The sequence below is a fragment of the Diadema antillarum genome, unplaced genomic scaffold (genome assembly GCF_040938485.1).
Source record: "Diadema antillarum isolate AM-2024a unplaced genomic scaffold, OU_Dant_1.0 seq00000384_RagTag, whole genome shotgun sequence".
Taxonomy (NCBI): Eukaryota; Metazoa; Echinodermata; class Echinoidea; order Diadematoida; family Diadematidae; genus Diadema; species Diadema antillarum.
In genome coordinates this window covers 1,664,719-1,678,887 of record NW_027271382.1, presented here as the reverse complement: position 1 = coordinate 1,678,887, position 14,169 = coordinate 1,664,719, and the positions used below count along the sequence as shown (strand labels likewise).

The following is a 14,169-nucleotide window of genomic DNA, read 5'->3' as shown; positions in this document are numbered from 1 at the left end:
TATAAAATGATGATGTATCATATAAAATCAATCAAAATTTATTTAAAAAAAAACTATCATTGCTCTTCTCGTATTGGTATTGAAAAGTGGAGTTTGTGGTATAGTTGGTTCTCACACATGTTTCAGGTGATTTTTCTGGAGCTCCATTTTTTGAGATGCTCAGAATAGAGATAATATTTTATTCTACGTTGATTAGGAGTACCGCCAGGCAAGGACATGTTTTTGCTGTTTGACAGAAATAATACACCACTCATAAACATGTATTGCAGTTATTTTCATCAAAAAATTCTTGCCGACTCTAAAAAACAAAAGTCAAAATCGTTCAGTGTTCTAATTTGTACAACATACATGTAGTGTCAAATCCCACACATTGTATTTACTGTCTTCCCACCAGAAGTGCCACAATTGCTCAATCATCGACAAAAATTAAAAATGTTACATGGTCTGCCAAAACTTAATACCTGCCGTATGCATGTACATATGAGCATACTATGCACAAATGAAAGTGTGAGGCTGGACAAATGAAGGGAATAGGCATTTTAAGCATCTATTTTCTTTTATTGTTAGCACTGCGTTTTGGCTCTGTCATGAGTGCGAAAGTGCTATGAGATGAAACTATATTAAGAGTGATTCGAGTGCGTTTTACACCTTTCTGTCCTGCTATTCTTCTATCCTGAAATGAAAGTATCAATAAAGTCAACCAATAATCTAGAAGCACCAAGGCCAAGGGTAAACATATTGGATCATTGAAATGCACAGACAGACCAAAGTTGCACATGGAACCCAAAATATACTAGATATCATATACAATTGTGTATACTCCTCTCCATTACATGGAGGTCCCATTAAACACTTTCTGTCCTAGAGTGGCACAAAATTACTTAAGGTTTCACATACCAAATTAAAGTATAGCTCCAGTAAGATTCTATGGGACGGCTGCTTTGTAGCATGCTGCATCATAAAGTTTCCAGCTTAGTTAACCCTTTATCTGCCCAAAGGCACTTACCTTGCCAAACTTTTTCATCTGCATTTAATAATCATCCAAACTTGACCTAGTCGTAATAATAAGCAAGCCCGTTCAGTTGTTGCAATGTGCCTTCGTCCAACAGGAAAACCTTCGTGACACAATGTAGGTATTAGGGAGATAAGGCAATCTATACTTTTTGTGTACTATACAGTATGTCCCCCCCCCCCCCCCCCCAAAAAAAAAAAAACAAAAAAAAATATGATCAGATTTTTGCATTTCTAATACCCAATATGATTAAATTTTCTAAATGCTACTTCTGGGTCTTAAACTATAACATCTTAGCTATATTTTGCAGAAAACCCAATTCAATTTGGTGAAGCGGTCACAGAGAAATGTGGATTGTTGTAAAGCATGTCGTGATTCTGATTCTTCCGAGTTTAGCACTTGGATGCTCTTGTGTGTGAACACAATAGACAGAACTTGGAGGGAAGAGATTCGTGACATGCTCTACAAAATTTCTCATTTCTCTTTGACCACTGAAGCAAATCGAATGGTATTTTTTCTATAAGATGTGGGCAATGAGTTATAGTTTCATACCCTGAAATTGTATTTGGATTGATTTACTATATATTTAAAGTTATCATTGCGGAGGGTCCCGTTTAATTTTTTTGGGGGACATACGGTACTTTACAATTCATTTCTAGATATCTGTGCCAGTTGGTGAAGAAAGCACTCCAGTGTGTACACCAGTCAATGAACAGAACACAGTAAGGATTTAAAAAATGAATAAGTATTTGTAGTATTGTAATTGCATTGGTTTATGGGTTGTGTGTTGGATAAAAAGCCACAGTCGGGCGAAACATTGAGCAAACTGCGCAAATATGTGAAGTCGGTTCTCGACAGTTGCGTGTCAGTAAGTCATAAAACATGTATTCTTGTCGGCATCCCGACGCAGCTGTTGAATCTTGTGTCACTTGAGAGGCATGCACGCTGCTCTGAATTTTACCCTCGTTTATGATCCGTAGCATTGACTGATCATCTTCCCGATCTGTGTGATGTAGTGGCTGCATGTGAAAGTTACTGATACAGAATTGCGTCCTGAATGTCTTTCTGGTCGTACCGGTTGTTGTCGTCAAAGCGCATGCTGTTCAATCTAGGCAGAACTTGTTCCTTCTTAATTTCAAATAGAAGCATCATAAATGAGAGATTTTCGTCAAAATCCAGTAGATTCTGACAACTCCAGGACATTGACATCAGGAAATGCAAAAAAGCATTTGAGAGAAAAGAGTGCAAGTGGATTGACATGGATGTAGGGTTTTCTCTTGTACAGGTGCAGTACAGAAGATCTTGTTTGTAAATATGTTTTAGAAACATGTGTCATGCTTATGGAGGAGTTACAGTGTACATGTCAATCTTGAAGTCTGGAAGCAAACTTGATTCGGATCCTGTATACTTTTTTCAAATCATGTTTGACCCAGGTGTGGTCTGGAGGTATTTTCCAGTGAGTTTTCTCAATTCTGGGTGTATTTCTGTCGTACCAGTGGTTTGCTCTCTAAAACATTAATCAAGAAGGTAATTGTAGAGCATGGTGTAATCTTGCATTAGACAACCAATTACTTCTATGATGATGAGTGTCTATAGATGTATTTAAACATGGTACTGTTGCATGTTAATAAGCCCCCCCCCCAATTATTGTTGCATTGGCATAACCCACCCAACCCTAAAAGTACCCCTGACCTTCTGTATTTTTCATATTGCTATCTATAATGGTGTATGATCATGCTGTCTTCGCAATTGAATTTACTGTGTAGAAAACCTGGAAGTATTGTGGGCAAAATACAATGTAGATATTGCAGACTATGTGTTTAAAGCAGTTTTGGCGAGAATTGAATTTTTGTTTCTTGTTATCATGCCTAGTGCCACTTGTTTGGGCGATATCCATGACTCTTTCCATGTCTACAATGTAGCTCAATGAAACACATGCATAGTACATGCATGCTCCATTTGGGGGGGGGGGGGGGAGGGGAATTGCTTTACCTACACTGTTTTTCAGTGACCCACGATTCTTGGTATATTTGTGTATGTGTGTGTGTGTGGGGGGGGGGGGGTATGTGTATCGAGGATTGTATCTTTGACTGACAAGCCATATCGCTATTATATATCAGAGACTCCAACTCTCCCGTTTTCGACGGGAGATCTCCCGCCGAAAACCCATTTTTGCAAAATCTTCTGTTCTCCCGTTTGAAATTTAATTTCTCCCGCCCTGGCTCTTTGTCTCCCGTTGGAAAGGATTTCTTACATATTTCTATCGTATGTTGGAAAAATAAGCCTTAGATAGCACCAGAGAGCATCTAGAACCCTGGGAATTTCGCGCTTCGCACACATCAACTTTGAGTCTCCCGTTTGCTAGGGGTTTCAGGCGGGAGAATCTCCAGATCAGAAGGTACTTTGGGTTGGAGTCTCTGATATATGACACAGCTGTTGTGTGAAATGTCGGTGACGGATAGCAGTTGATGGAAGTAGCCAATTCTTGTTTTTTAGCACTCTGCAAATTGAAAATACATAATTTTTGAAACATGTTTTAAATACATTGTATAAAAAACGGGACCACAAATGAGTTCTTGACAAGTCTGAAATCCCTCTGGATCAATTCGCATTTACCTATTGGTTATTTTTGCTTTTCACTGGGGGATAATTCACAGTTTTTGCCTTTCACTAGGGGATATTAAATTCACAGTTTTCGCCGTGCGGTGCCTTGCTACAGTTTTGTAGGTGCATGGAACATAGCACTGGAAATACAGTTGAACCTCTCGTATCCGGACAAGTCGGGACCGGGGCTCATCCGGATAAGGGATTTGGCCGGATACGGGAGACTCAATGCTTTATACATGTACATATACACACACATGTACTGATGTAGCCCATTGTAGTACCACATGTAGTAATGTGTATACTGCAACCTTTTCATTGTTACATTTGGGGATGTTTCGGGATGTTGAAATGTCTGAAGGTAAGCAATTTGGAAGGAAATTTGATGCAATGTATGTTAATCATATTGGAAGTAATATGTAATTCATGTGTGTTTGGGTAGGAGTTCTCAAGGAGTTGGGAATCCCTCTTTCTTCCTGTAATTATTTAAAAAAAAAATCACGGCGAGATTGCGTCCGGATAATAGAGAGATGGGCAATTCCATGAGAAATGTTCACTTTGGTGAAAAAATAAAGTTTTGAGTTTCACTTAAGTTTTCAAATATTCTCAAAAAGTAACATATATATTTTCATTTTTCACTAGTCGCACCTTTGTCATTACAAAATTTTGTATTTTTCTCAGTCAATGAAAATACTGTATGATGTGTTGCAATGATGCAAAAATTTGACTATTTTTAAAGAGTTTAGTGTTCCTGTCTCTAAAGAAGGCCAGATATGTCCTAGAGGCCTTGTTCAGCTTTTAAATTATAGTCCAGTGTATATATCAACGGAAAATCACAACCAACTTCCTTAGCATTCGTCAGTTTTTGACCCATTGATCCTCAAAGTTGTGTGATTTCTGTAACATTTGAAGCGTCATGTCCGTTACGTTTTTTACTATAAGTTTTCATAGCCAAGAGGAAATTAGTGTAAAGTTGCTGCAAATTCATTTTCTATGTTAGGATTGAATCCCCTTGCATGTGTGGAAACCACTTTTCTGTACCACTTCTAGTTTTCCTGTAAATGGCGTAACGGACATGACACTTTGCGTAACGGACATGACACCTCATATTAGACAAGTGGCAGAAATAACATTGTGGCCCAGTGAAACAGGGTGGTGATTAGTTTTAATTGCTTGAGGGTAGTAGGACATTTCTGTACTTGAATAAATAATTAAGTCTGCACATCACTCAATAAAACAAAAACAAGCAGACTTTGCTTTCTGCCACTGGCAGACTGTTGATTTTAGATGATCTTGCTACCCTGTTACACCGGTTTGATCCATTCCCACCTCTTGTAATCCTGACTGATAAACAGCAGCCGTCATTCCAAGGAGTATTTAGACAATGGAGTTTTCACTGTTGGCCTTCCCTTCAATACTTAAAATGAACACTTTCTACATATATAGGTACATTGTAGACCACATTTAACACATATCTGCCATGGAGTCAACACAACAGCCCGGAACTCCTGCACAAATGGATCCTCGTGCATCCAATGAGCATGATCACTGATGATACAACAACAAAGAATCCAAATGTCACCAGCATCAATGTTTTCAATGATGGTGTTGCCTCATAATTAAAAAAAATAAATAAATTGTGCTGCATCCATACATGTACCTCTCTCATCTCTATGACTCTATAAATCCACACCTTCAGTGGCATGTTAATGAGATACATGTATCACTTGCCAAGAGGGCTGAGAATGGAATTGTTTGCTTTATTAATCGTGTTGAAAGTGGTATGTAGCTCTATTGTCAGAGAAAGTCGGTCTGAATGCTGCCTATCCATTTCATCAATACAACTAAACTAGATGTACCTCTATGCCAAGGGATATACCGGTATATATGACAGTGCACAGCATCATACACAAAGCACAATTTTGAGATGCTATGAGAAGATGTTTATCCACTAAAAGGTACACTGTATAATCAGTTACAACCAGTTGGTAGGGAAAGTATCCATTATTTCAAAAAGTCCTACTCACAAGCTGGTGAGAATAATGTAACCAGTACACCACTCTGGCAAGCCTTAAGAAGTGCCTAAGCAAGCAATAAGTTGATTAAATACAATTTGTACAAGTTGAATTTGCCATGAAGAAAACAAGAAATACTTTGTTGCCCAGGTGACCACTCTACATGGAAATGGATTATATGCTATGAAAATTCTCAGAAAAAAAGTGGCTTGATCATTCACTTCTAGCCAAGAAAAGAAAGCATTTGTTGACAATGATAAAGTACTGGTACTAGCAGTGGAAGTTTTTACAATAGTCTATCCAAGATTGGATAACAGAGGATGATTCTACTCCAAGGATGACATTAATGCCAAATGAAAGAACTTTGCAGAAATGAAATTTACATACCTTATTTCTTTCAGATGATAACACTAATTTGATAATGGTACAGATAATGGTAACAGTTTTGTGGTCCTGTTTCATTGCATAAAAGTTGATGCAATCCTGAGTGCATTTTAATGATGTTGTATTCAAGCTTTTTATTTCATAGAGGTCTGGTTCGTTCTGTTTTCTTTGCCTATCCGCAGATATGAACACATGGTCTTCTGTGTTGTACATGTATATGTATGCCATTGTGGTGCTCTGGGCATTGTACTCCATGTGCTTTAGAGTAGCTGTTAGATCACTGAAACCTGCAATAAAAGGACTTTTGATGTTTTGTTCAAGAACATAATATAGTTAGCAGTGTGCAGTTATTTTAATCTTTTTATTTTGAAACAAAGAAGTGAAAATATGGTTCACCTTACAAGGGTGTCATGTCCGTTACGCTACAGTATAATACTAAGTATCAGATATTAGGCCACCTAGAAAAAAATAACCATAGTATAAGATAGTAATATGTCCTGTCTTGCTATGGTGAGTGGTAGTAACTGAAAATTTGTCACTAATTGTAGCTAGTTGGTGCAGGAGCGAATTTGTTTTATATTTGTTTGTTTTGTAAATATATAAAAAGACTAACCCCCCTAAAAAGATATAAATATAAGAAATATTACATGATTGCAGTTATGATGTGTGTCCCTATGTTCTAACCTTACTATGCCAACAATTGAATATCTGTTATACCTTGTAATAAAAAGATTCTCTTAGCTTACAGAAAGTGGACAAAACTGTCATGTCCGTTACACTCGAAGTGTCATGTCCGTTACGCAATATTTTAAGCTATTAAAAAAGAATGAACCGTAAAACTACTCTAAATTAGGACTTTATGAGTAAAGCATGACCTAAAGGTTTAACCAAGACCAAAACCAGCTGCATCTTATCCAAAAATTCACAGGAATTTTCATAATGGTAAGTAGATCAAAATGCCTTGTCCATTTAGTGTCATGTCCGTTACGCTCGCTAAAAATGCAATTTCTCAACAACCACTGGATAAATTTCCATGAATTTTTCTGTGTACATTACATATACCTAAATGTGTCTGATAAACTCAATTAGAATCTTTTGGAGACTCCCAATTTCACTGTGTGATGGTTTGAATCACAAAAAAGTGGTCTGAATGTCATGTCCGTTACGCTGGAATTGACCAGATCCGGATAAAGGGAGGCCGGATAATAGAGGTTCAACTGTATCTCAATACACAGTTTTGTTCAGAATAAGGCTTAAAGTATACATGATCTGTGGAGTCATGTTTAATAATATCTTGTGTTCCCTGGCTTAATAGTTTTTCACCATTGTAATGCTTTTATGTTAGAGTTACCAGTGAAGTGAGGAATGTCGGAAATGCGATATTTGAGACAAGATAACATTGAGATTAGCAATATTGTCATGATGTCTGCAGCTACAACTTGTGTACTACAACTGTTAAAATCAACTACAAATTTGTCTTATTTGACATATATGATCTGTTGACAGGGCTACTGCACAGATTTTTATAAGAGTTGAATCATGCCAATATTTGACGGTCATTGGTGATTAGCAAAGCGTAGCATATACATTCATTATGAAAGTCTCAAAATATTTGTTTGTGGGGTTTTTTTATCATGTATTTGAACTGCTTGACAAGTTCTGAATGATTGATAAAGCGGTTTAGTATGAATGCCTGCAAAGACTGAGTGGGACATGGTTCGCTAGCCATTCAGAGTAGGTCAACAAAGATACATCTACTATGCCATATCCAATTCTTCTTTTTTTTAAACCCAGCTACAACATAATGGGCCATATTTGACAAGATATTGTTAGGCTATGCTTTGTTCACGAATATTGTAATATATCCAAGTGTTTAGATCCTGGACTTTTAAAATATTTTCTCTTTTATATTCTTTTTGGTGTTGTTGTTCACATACTGTTGCTGGAGGTCTCCTAAAGAACGGCCTGTCTGAAATGCCGTGAAGAAGCTTTTCAACATTACCTGGGATAGTTTTTATGGCTATTAAGATGTCCACTAATTGAGGAGTCTGACCCCCCCCCCCCCACACACACACACGCAATTATAAAGTGGCTTTATAGTGTGAATAGTTTTTCTAGAGATGTCTATTTTGTTTTGTTTAGCACTAAAGACATGATGGCAAACAAACCTTGATTTTCCTTCAATTTCCAAATTACATTCTAATTATAGAATTGAATTTGAAAGCAGATTGATTGAAACAACGAGCAGTTGGTACTGTTCACTGTGAATTACGTAGTAAAGTATTGACAAAGTGATCTGCAGTTATATGTCATGTATTAATGCATACCATGAAAGTGTGTTCTCATTAATATCTGTGTTTATCAACTCTGCGATGGTATTGCCTCGGCGGAAACCAGATTTTAGGAATGTGTAGGTGTAAACAAACACATTAATCACTTATGCCATGGTGTGAATGAGCATCCATAAATATGAGAATGAAAAGAACAATTTTGCAAAGCTGTATTTGTTGCCCCCGTTTTCATGGACACTGCCTGTGTTGTGTGCTGAACGTACCACCTGCCCCTAGTGCACTCAAGTATAAAACAGCTTGCCTCCGCTCCATTTGGTGACAGGCAGATGTTTTGCAGTGACTTCGTAGCTGTACAACTGGGATTGGGTGGCATTTGTGGAGATCATCGAGAACAGTCAGGGTATTTCCTGATTGTGCGCTCCGTATTCCCTTCTTAGTTGTCTTCTTTCTTCTTCTTTTTTTCATTCAGAGAATGATCAGTTTGGAGCCATCTATATCACATACAAAACAGCCCGCATATCAGTGGTTGATAGCAACATGTTTTGTTTTTTGTTTTTTTAAAGGAAGAATGTGTCTGAATTGTATTGTGCCTAGCAATTTGATGAATTCAGTTTTTTTCTTTGCTATATTTTGCTCTGTTTTGTAAAGACACTATTTCTTTTTAGCTAAATGTGCAAATAAGTGGTGTAATTAATGTTCTTGAATAGAAAACCCTGGATGTGATGCTACGAAAGGGATGCTCTCAGCACCTCCCATGGAACAGAATGGGAAAAGTCATTGTTCCACAGCAGTTGTATTGGGATGGCACAATTCCCTTTCACCAATCATGCTGGAAATGCTAATCTTGTGGCTGGTCTGGTGTATAGAGTTTGATGATCTTTCTTTAATGGTCAGTTCTTAGCTGGACATACATTGTAGCAAGCTGGACATCTACCCTGCCAACGTTATACAAACCATTACCTTCTTTCTGGATACTCCACTCACGGTACCCCATCTAGAGTTCAAACACCATATACTGTAAAATATGATATACGTGATATTCATAAGGGATATAATACTAAGCTTAATCCCTCAATAACTTAACAGGGAATGATCAGATTTTCACCAAATGTATTGTTTAAATGTCCTCATACCTCTTGTTTTTTTCGTGTTGAAGATACTCCCGACGAAATGACAATATTATCATGGCTGCTTAGCGCAGGTCTGCTTTCTCGGAGCGATCCTGTAGTTTGGTGTTGTGTTAGATTTTTCCTGATTCTGTAAAAGTGGATATTTTCGCGCGACTAATTTTTTGCACTTGGCCGGGTGAGAAGATTTTCGCATGTTTTTAATTCCGCGGAATCAAGACATCAACCACTGGAACGTGTGGCATGCAAAAATATTAGCGTGCTTTTATTTTCGTGCTAGTTTCTGGTTGCACGAAATGTGCGAAAATTTCAACGCCGCGAAAATTTCCACTTTTACAGTAGTTGGCTCACATCTTTTGTAAGCTCCTGAAACGTCCCTCCTTTAATAATTCTTAAACACACACACACAGACACAAGAAAACAAGTCCAGCCAAGCAAACAATTAAGCACTGGAGGAAATAGTGAGTAATGTGCCTGTAAATAGGCTTTGCTCTTTTCAGAGGTAATTTTGGCCCAGGTACGCGTGGAAGTTGTCTGATTTTAAATGACAAAGCTCTGAAACAAGTCTGCACCATGTGGTTCAATGTTGTCGTTGCGTTTCATGGTTAATCTTTGCATATTTTGTGTCACAGTTGGAACAAAACATTCTTAGCGTAGAGTGGCTATGCATGCTTGTTGACAAAATACCGTACAATGGTGTGTATGTACAATTAATACGTAATACAATGCATAGCGCACCGCCTTCAGTTGATTGATGAGATTCTGATGCATGAATTGAATTTCGAATGTTATTATAATGGCCTCATTCCTAAAGATGAAAGATGCATCCAGTTCCACTGATTTATGAAATAAGCCAGTGCATCTTGTTTTCCAGAGAAGTATACCTAGAAATTGAGCCTATGCTCAAGTATCTACACTGTTTATTGAAGAAATTACACGATGGACACTTGAGGGCATTCATTGCAAAACACTTAATCTCCGGCTTTGTTGAATAGCTATTAAACTACCTATTTATTGCCTCGGGCAACTGAGTTAAAGTAAAGAAGGAGTTGATAGTTGTTCTGTAGTGATATGTTTGCCTTGATTTGATGAACTAATGGTTGTATCCTTGTTTTTATTCATTCTACAGCCCTGATGCAAAGCAAAAGGTGGAGAGCCTCTTGGTGAGTATCCCTGGAACAAATTTTCATAGTTTTTCTCATGGAATCAGAAGGGTGTATTCACACACATCAGAATTACTTGTTTCTGAATCGCAGTGCCAAAGGCAATTTTATTTGCCACCGTTCGCACGTCTGCAATGGCTCCCAGGGCTAACATACAAACTGATGAATCTCCAAACTGCCCATGCCTACATACTGACCCTAGCATGACCCCCAGCCACCCTCGCCCCTTGGCTTTATAGCAGCAAGTTGGAGCATGGGATAAGAATAAAAAAATTTAAAAATCAATATTTGAAAACTGTCTTTTTTTTCTAATTATCATTTTTTAATAGTTTTGTAATAAACATCACCGGGGCTTTACTGCTACATCATGTGCCTTTCCGAGAAACATATGGTGTGCCGTATTCTGAAAACTGTTTTGGTGAGTGTGAATTAGCCTAAAATTTGCAGCAAAATTCCCCAGGGCAGTATTTAAACTCAGCATGTAGTCATTCTATCTCGTACTGCAATCTGAAGTAATCAATATACAGTTAGTCCCCCTAAACCGACGTAGTCATCGTTTCTGCGTGCTTCCTTGACAAAGGCTATCTTTGGCAGCGTCAGTGGCACACGATGTCCCTGTAAGACATCCGTGTACGTAATGTGTACAAAAAGAATGCCAGTTTTAGAAAACAGAATGAAAGAGGCCAGTATCAAAAGTACAGAAACTTTCATAGTATTAGGGGCAACAGTGTGAAATACAGGAGTAACTTGGTCTTTTTGTCACCAGTAAATACAAACTCCCTCATGCAGTGGTAAAGAGATGACAGTTTCTTGGTTTTTGTTTTTGTTTTTTGGTTGTTTTTTTTTTTTTTTTTGATAGGAAGAGCATATAATATTTGAAGAATAATTGTAAAATGTTTTTTTTATATTACTGTAGTATCCAGCAGTATGAAAACTCTGCCTCCCCAGATTGTGTTGACCCATTTCAAGAAAAAGAAAAGAAAAGAAAATGAGTGAATACTTCAAAAACAATGCTCTAGATACCGTGTATGGTACGTGTAATCATATCATACATTCAGAAATGGCTATATGTAAGACATTGCAGTTTTGCTGCAAAAGATAGTCTTTTGATTCTGTGATTTCCGTATGATTTTTTTGTAGTTTTTGTTTTTGTTATGTTGGGGTTTTTTTTCATGGAGAGGGTCAGGATCTTAAACTTGATAGAGAGGTTACCCCTAATACTCATAATGATTTGTGTGAAGCAAATATTTGTGGAATGGAACACCATACCAGTATCACTGTTGGTACGATTCTCATCAAATCATGCATTCCTTTACCTACATCAAAAAAGCTGCACATGGTGCTGATGTGACTAAAACGTCTTATCCTCCGCAGACGTCCACAATTACACAGAGCCATTATTTGCTTCGCACCTTTATGAGAATGATGGAGAATGGTTTGTAATGGGGGGGATTACATTGTAGGTGTCACTCTTCTGGGTACTGTAAACGTTAATATTTTGGGGCGATTGATTTTTGTGATGAATTTTTCGCATGATAGATTTTAGACATGATAAATTTTTCATGCCGAGTGGCTCCAAAACATATTTGCGGGTTCTTGAATTCATGCTACACAATTGTGTAATAATATATTCAAGCCTCAAACAGATGTGCTAATCTTATCGCTCAGTTTACTGTATTCGCCCGCGATAAGGCCGCGATGCAGGATAAGCCGCATCTTGACCGAAAAAGTGATGAAAAAATAAAAATTTGGAGGATTTTGTTGTAATCCGAACTTGATTACTTTTCTACATTATTTTTGCTAAGAAACTTTGTAATTTCTACGTGTTTGCACGCATTTCCTAACAATGATTTATGTTTGTTTTACCTTAAGTTTTTGCGGTTGATGCAAACTGCCTGTCAGGATTTTGAATAATAGGGAGCTTTAGATTTTGACGCGCGGACGTTTGAGCCGACGCTTGCGCTGGACGTTCTCCTCTCCCTGCGTCGTGTGGAAAATTAGGTTTAGATTACGCTGGGACGCAATGTATAAAAAATAAAATCGCGCCCCCATATGATCAGTGCATGAAGAAGCTCTCCACGTCGCAAACTGTGCGGACGTGAAAATAGCCCAGTACGCGTAGTAAACAACTCAGGCGACGCAAGCTAAAAATAGATTGACTTTACGCGCGCTACTGCGCAAGCTCAGAACATGTTTTTTTCCTTTGAACGTCCGCGCGTCTAAAATCTAAAGCTCCCTAATATTTCTGTGTGGAGGACCCTAATGTGCAGAATGACTGAGCGTGTGTGCACTCATACAGTACGCGCAATAAGAAACGCCTCCGTCAATTTCGTTTTCCAACGAAAGTTCGTTATCGATCCAGTAGCAACGAAATCTGGACGAAATTTGGACGAACTTTCGTTATCGATCCAGTAGCAACGATTCTGACGCTTTGTGGACGCTTTGTGGACGCATTTCACGCACGACCGCCCGCTCAATTCCGTTCGGCAAATGCGTTGCTCGTTCGGAAAATGCGTGTTCGGAGCTCGGCAGTTTCGTCCAAATTTCGTTAGAAGCGTCCGTGATCCAAGGCGCACATGGAATACACATGTGTGTAGTGGCCACATTCACTAGCCAGCCGGCAAGAATCACACTGCAAGACTCAGCAAGTAGCACAGCGGTCGGAATGAGAACTGTAGACAGGCGTGGAATTCACCTGATACACATGATAATATTAAAATGGTAACATGTATACATATATCGATGCCGTTTTCATTGAAGCAATTTGTAAAAGTTTTAGTTTCCCTTACCCTAGCTGTAAGTACGGTACCGTTATCACTGCATTTAGTAAGTCACCTGATACATCACATTTCATGCTGCTGGCTGCATGTGGTGGGAAAGGCGAGTGCGCCGTGTGTGCGTCGCCATTGCTATGGCATGGCTCGCTCGCCTGAACCACGTTCTGTGGGCTGAACCAGGCAGGTGAGACTGGCTGAACGAAACAGAGATAAGAAATGTACGATGTACTAGTACGAGTAGTTCACGTGGTGTTTTTTTTTTCTTACAAGCAGAAAATAAACAACTGTTGATCATGAAATAGACTAAATTACCAATCAGAGATCATTCGGGTTCATAGTATTTAAGAGAAATCACGCAATTTTGGCGAGCGGGAACCCACAGGAACCTTATCGTAGAATGCCGACCAAAAAGAAAATGGTTTCACTAAAATTGCGTGTACGTAAAATCCATTTGAGTATTAGAAAGAAAATTAACCCCCAAAAGAGGAAAAAAGAAATTAGAAGGATTTGTTCGCCGTTATTTGGTCATTAAATATATTTTCTTTCTTCAGCAATTGCGCGTTACATTGCCCGTTTTTTTATTGAATCAGAAAAGCAAAAAAAAAAAAAAAATATTTAAAACAAGACAATAAGTTTAATTCTTAGTTTCATATCGTTTATTTCTTTATTGGACAGAGAGATAATTCAGACGGTACGTGGAATTTTCAAAGCGACTAATTCTGACTGATTCTTAGTTTGACTAAGCTCTTTCTTTCTTTCTTTCTTTCTTTTTTTTTTTGGGGGGGGGGGGGTGAGG

At 38.2% G+C, this 14,169-nt stretch overlaps 1 protein-coding gene across 1 annotated transcript in view; it reads left to right on the top strand.

Moving 5' to 3' along the window:
• Window positions 1-10,562: 10,562 nt before the first annotated feature.
• The window catches only part of LOC139731786 (uncharacterized), a gene marked incomplete at its 5' end in the record, with an annotated part of 44,931 nt that continues 41,324 nt past the window's right edge, over window positions 10,563-14,169 (top strand). The window contains one exon of the mRNA XM_071642662.1: window positions 10,563-10,596. Within this exon, the coding sequence (XP_071498763.1) occupies window positions 10,563-10,596 (34 nt within the window). The remainder of the gene's footprint in view (window positions 10,597-14,169) is intronic.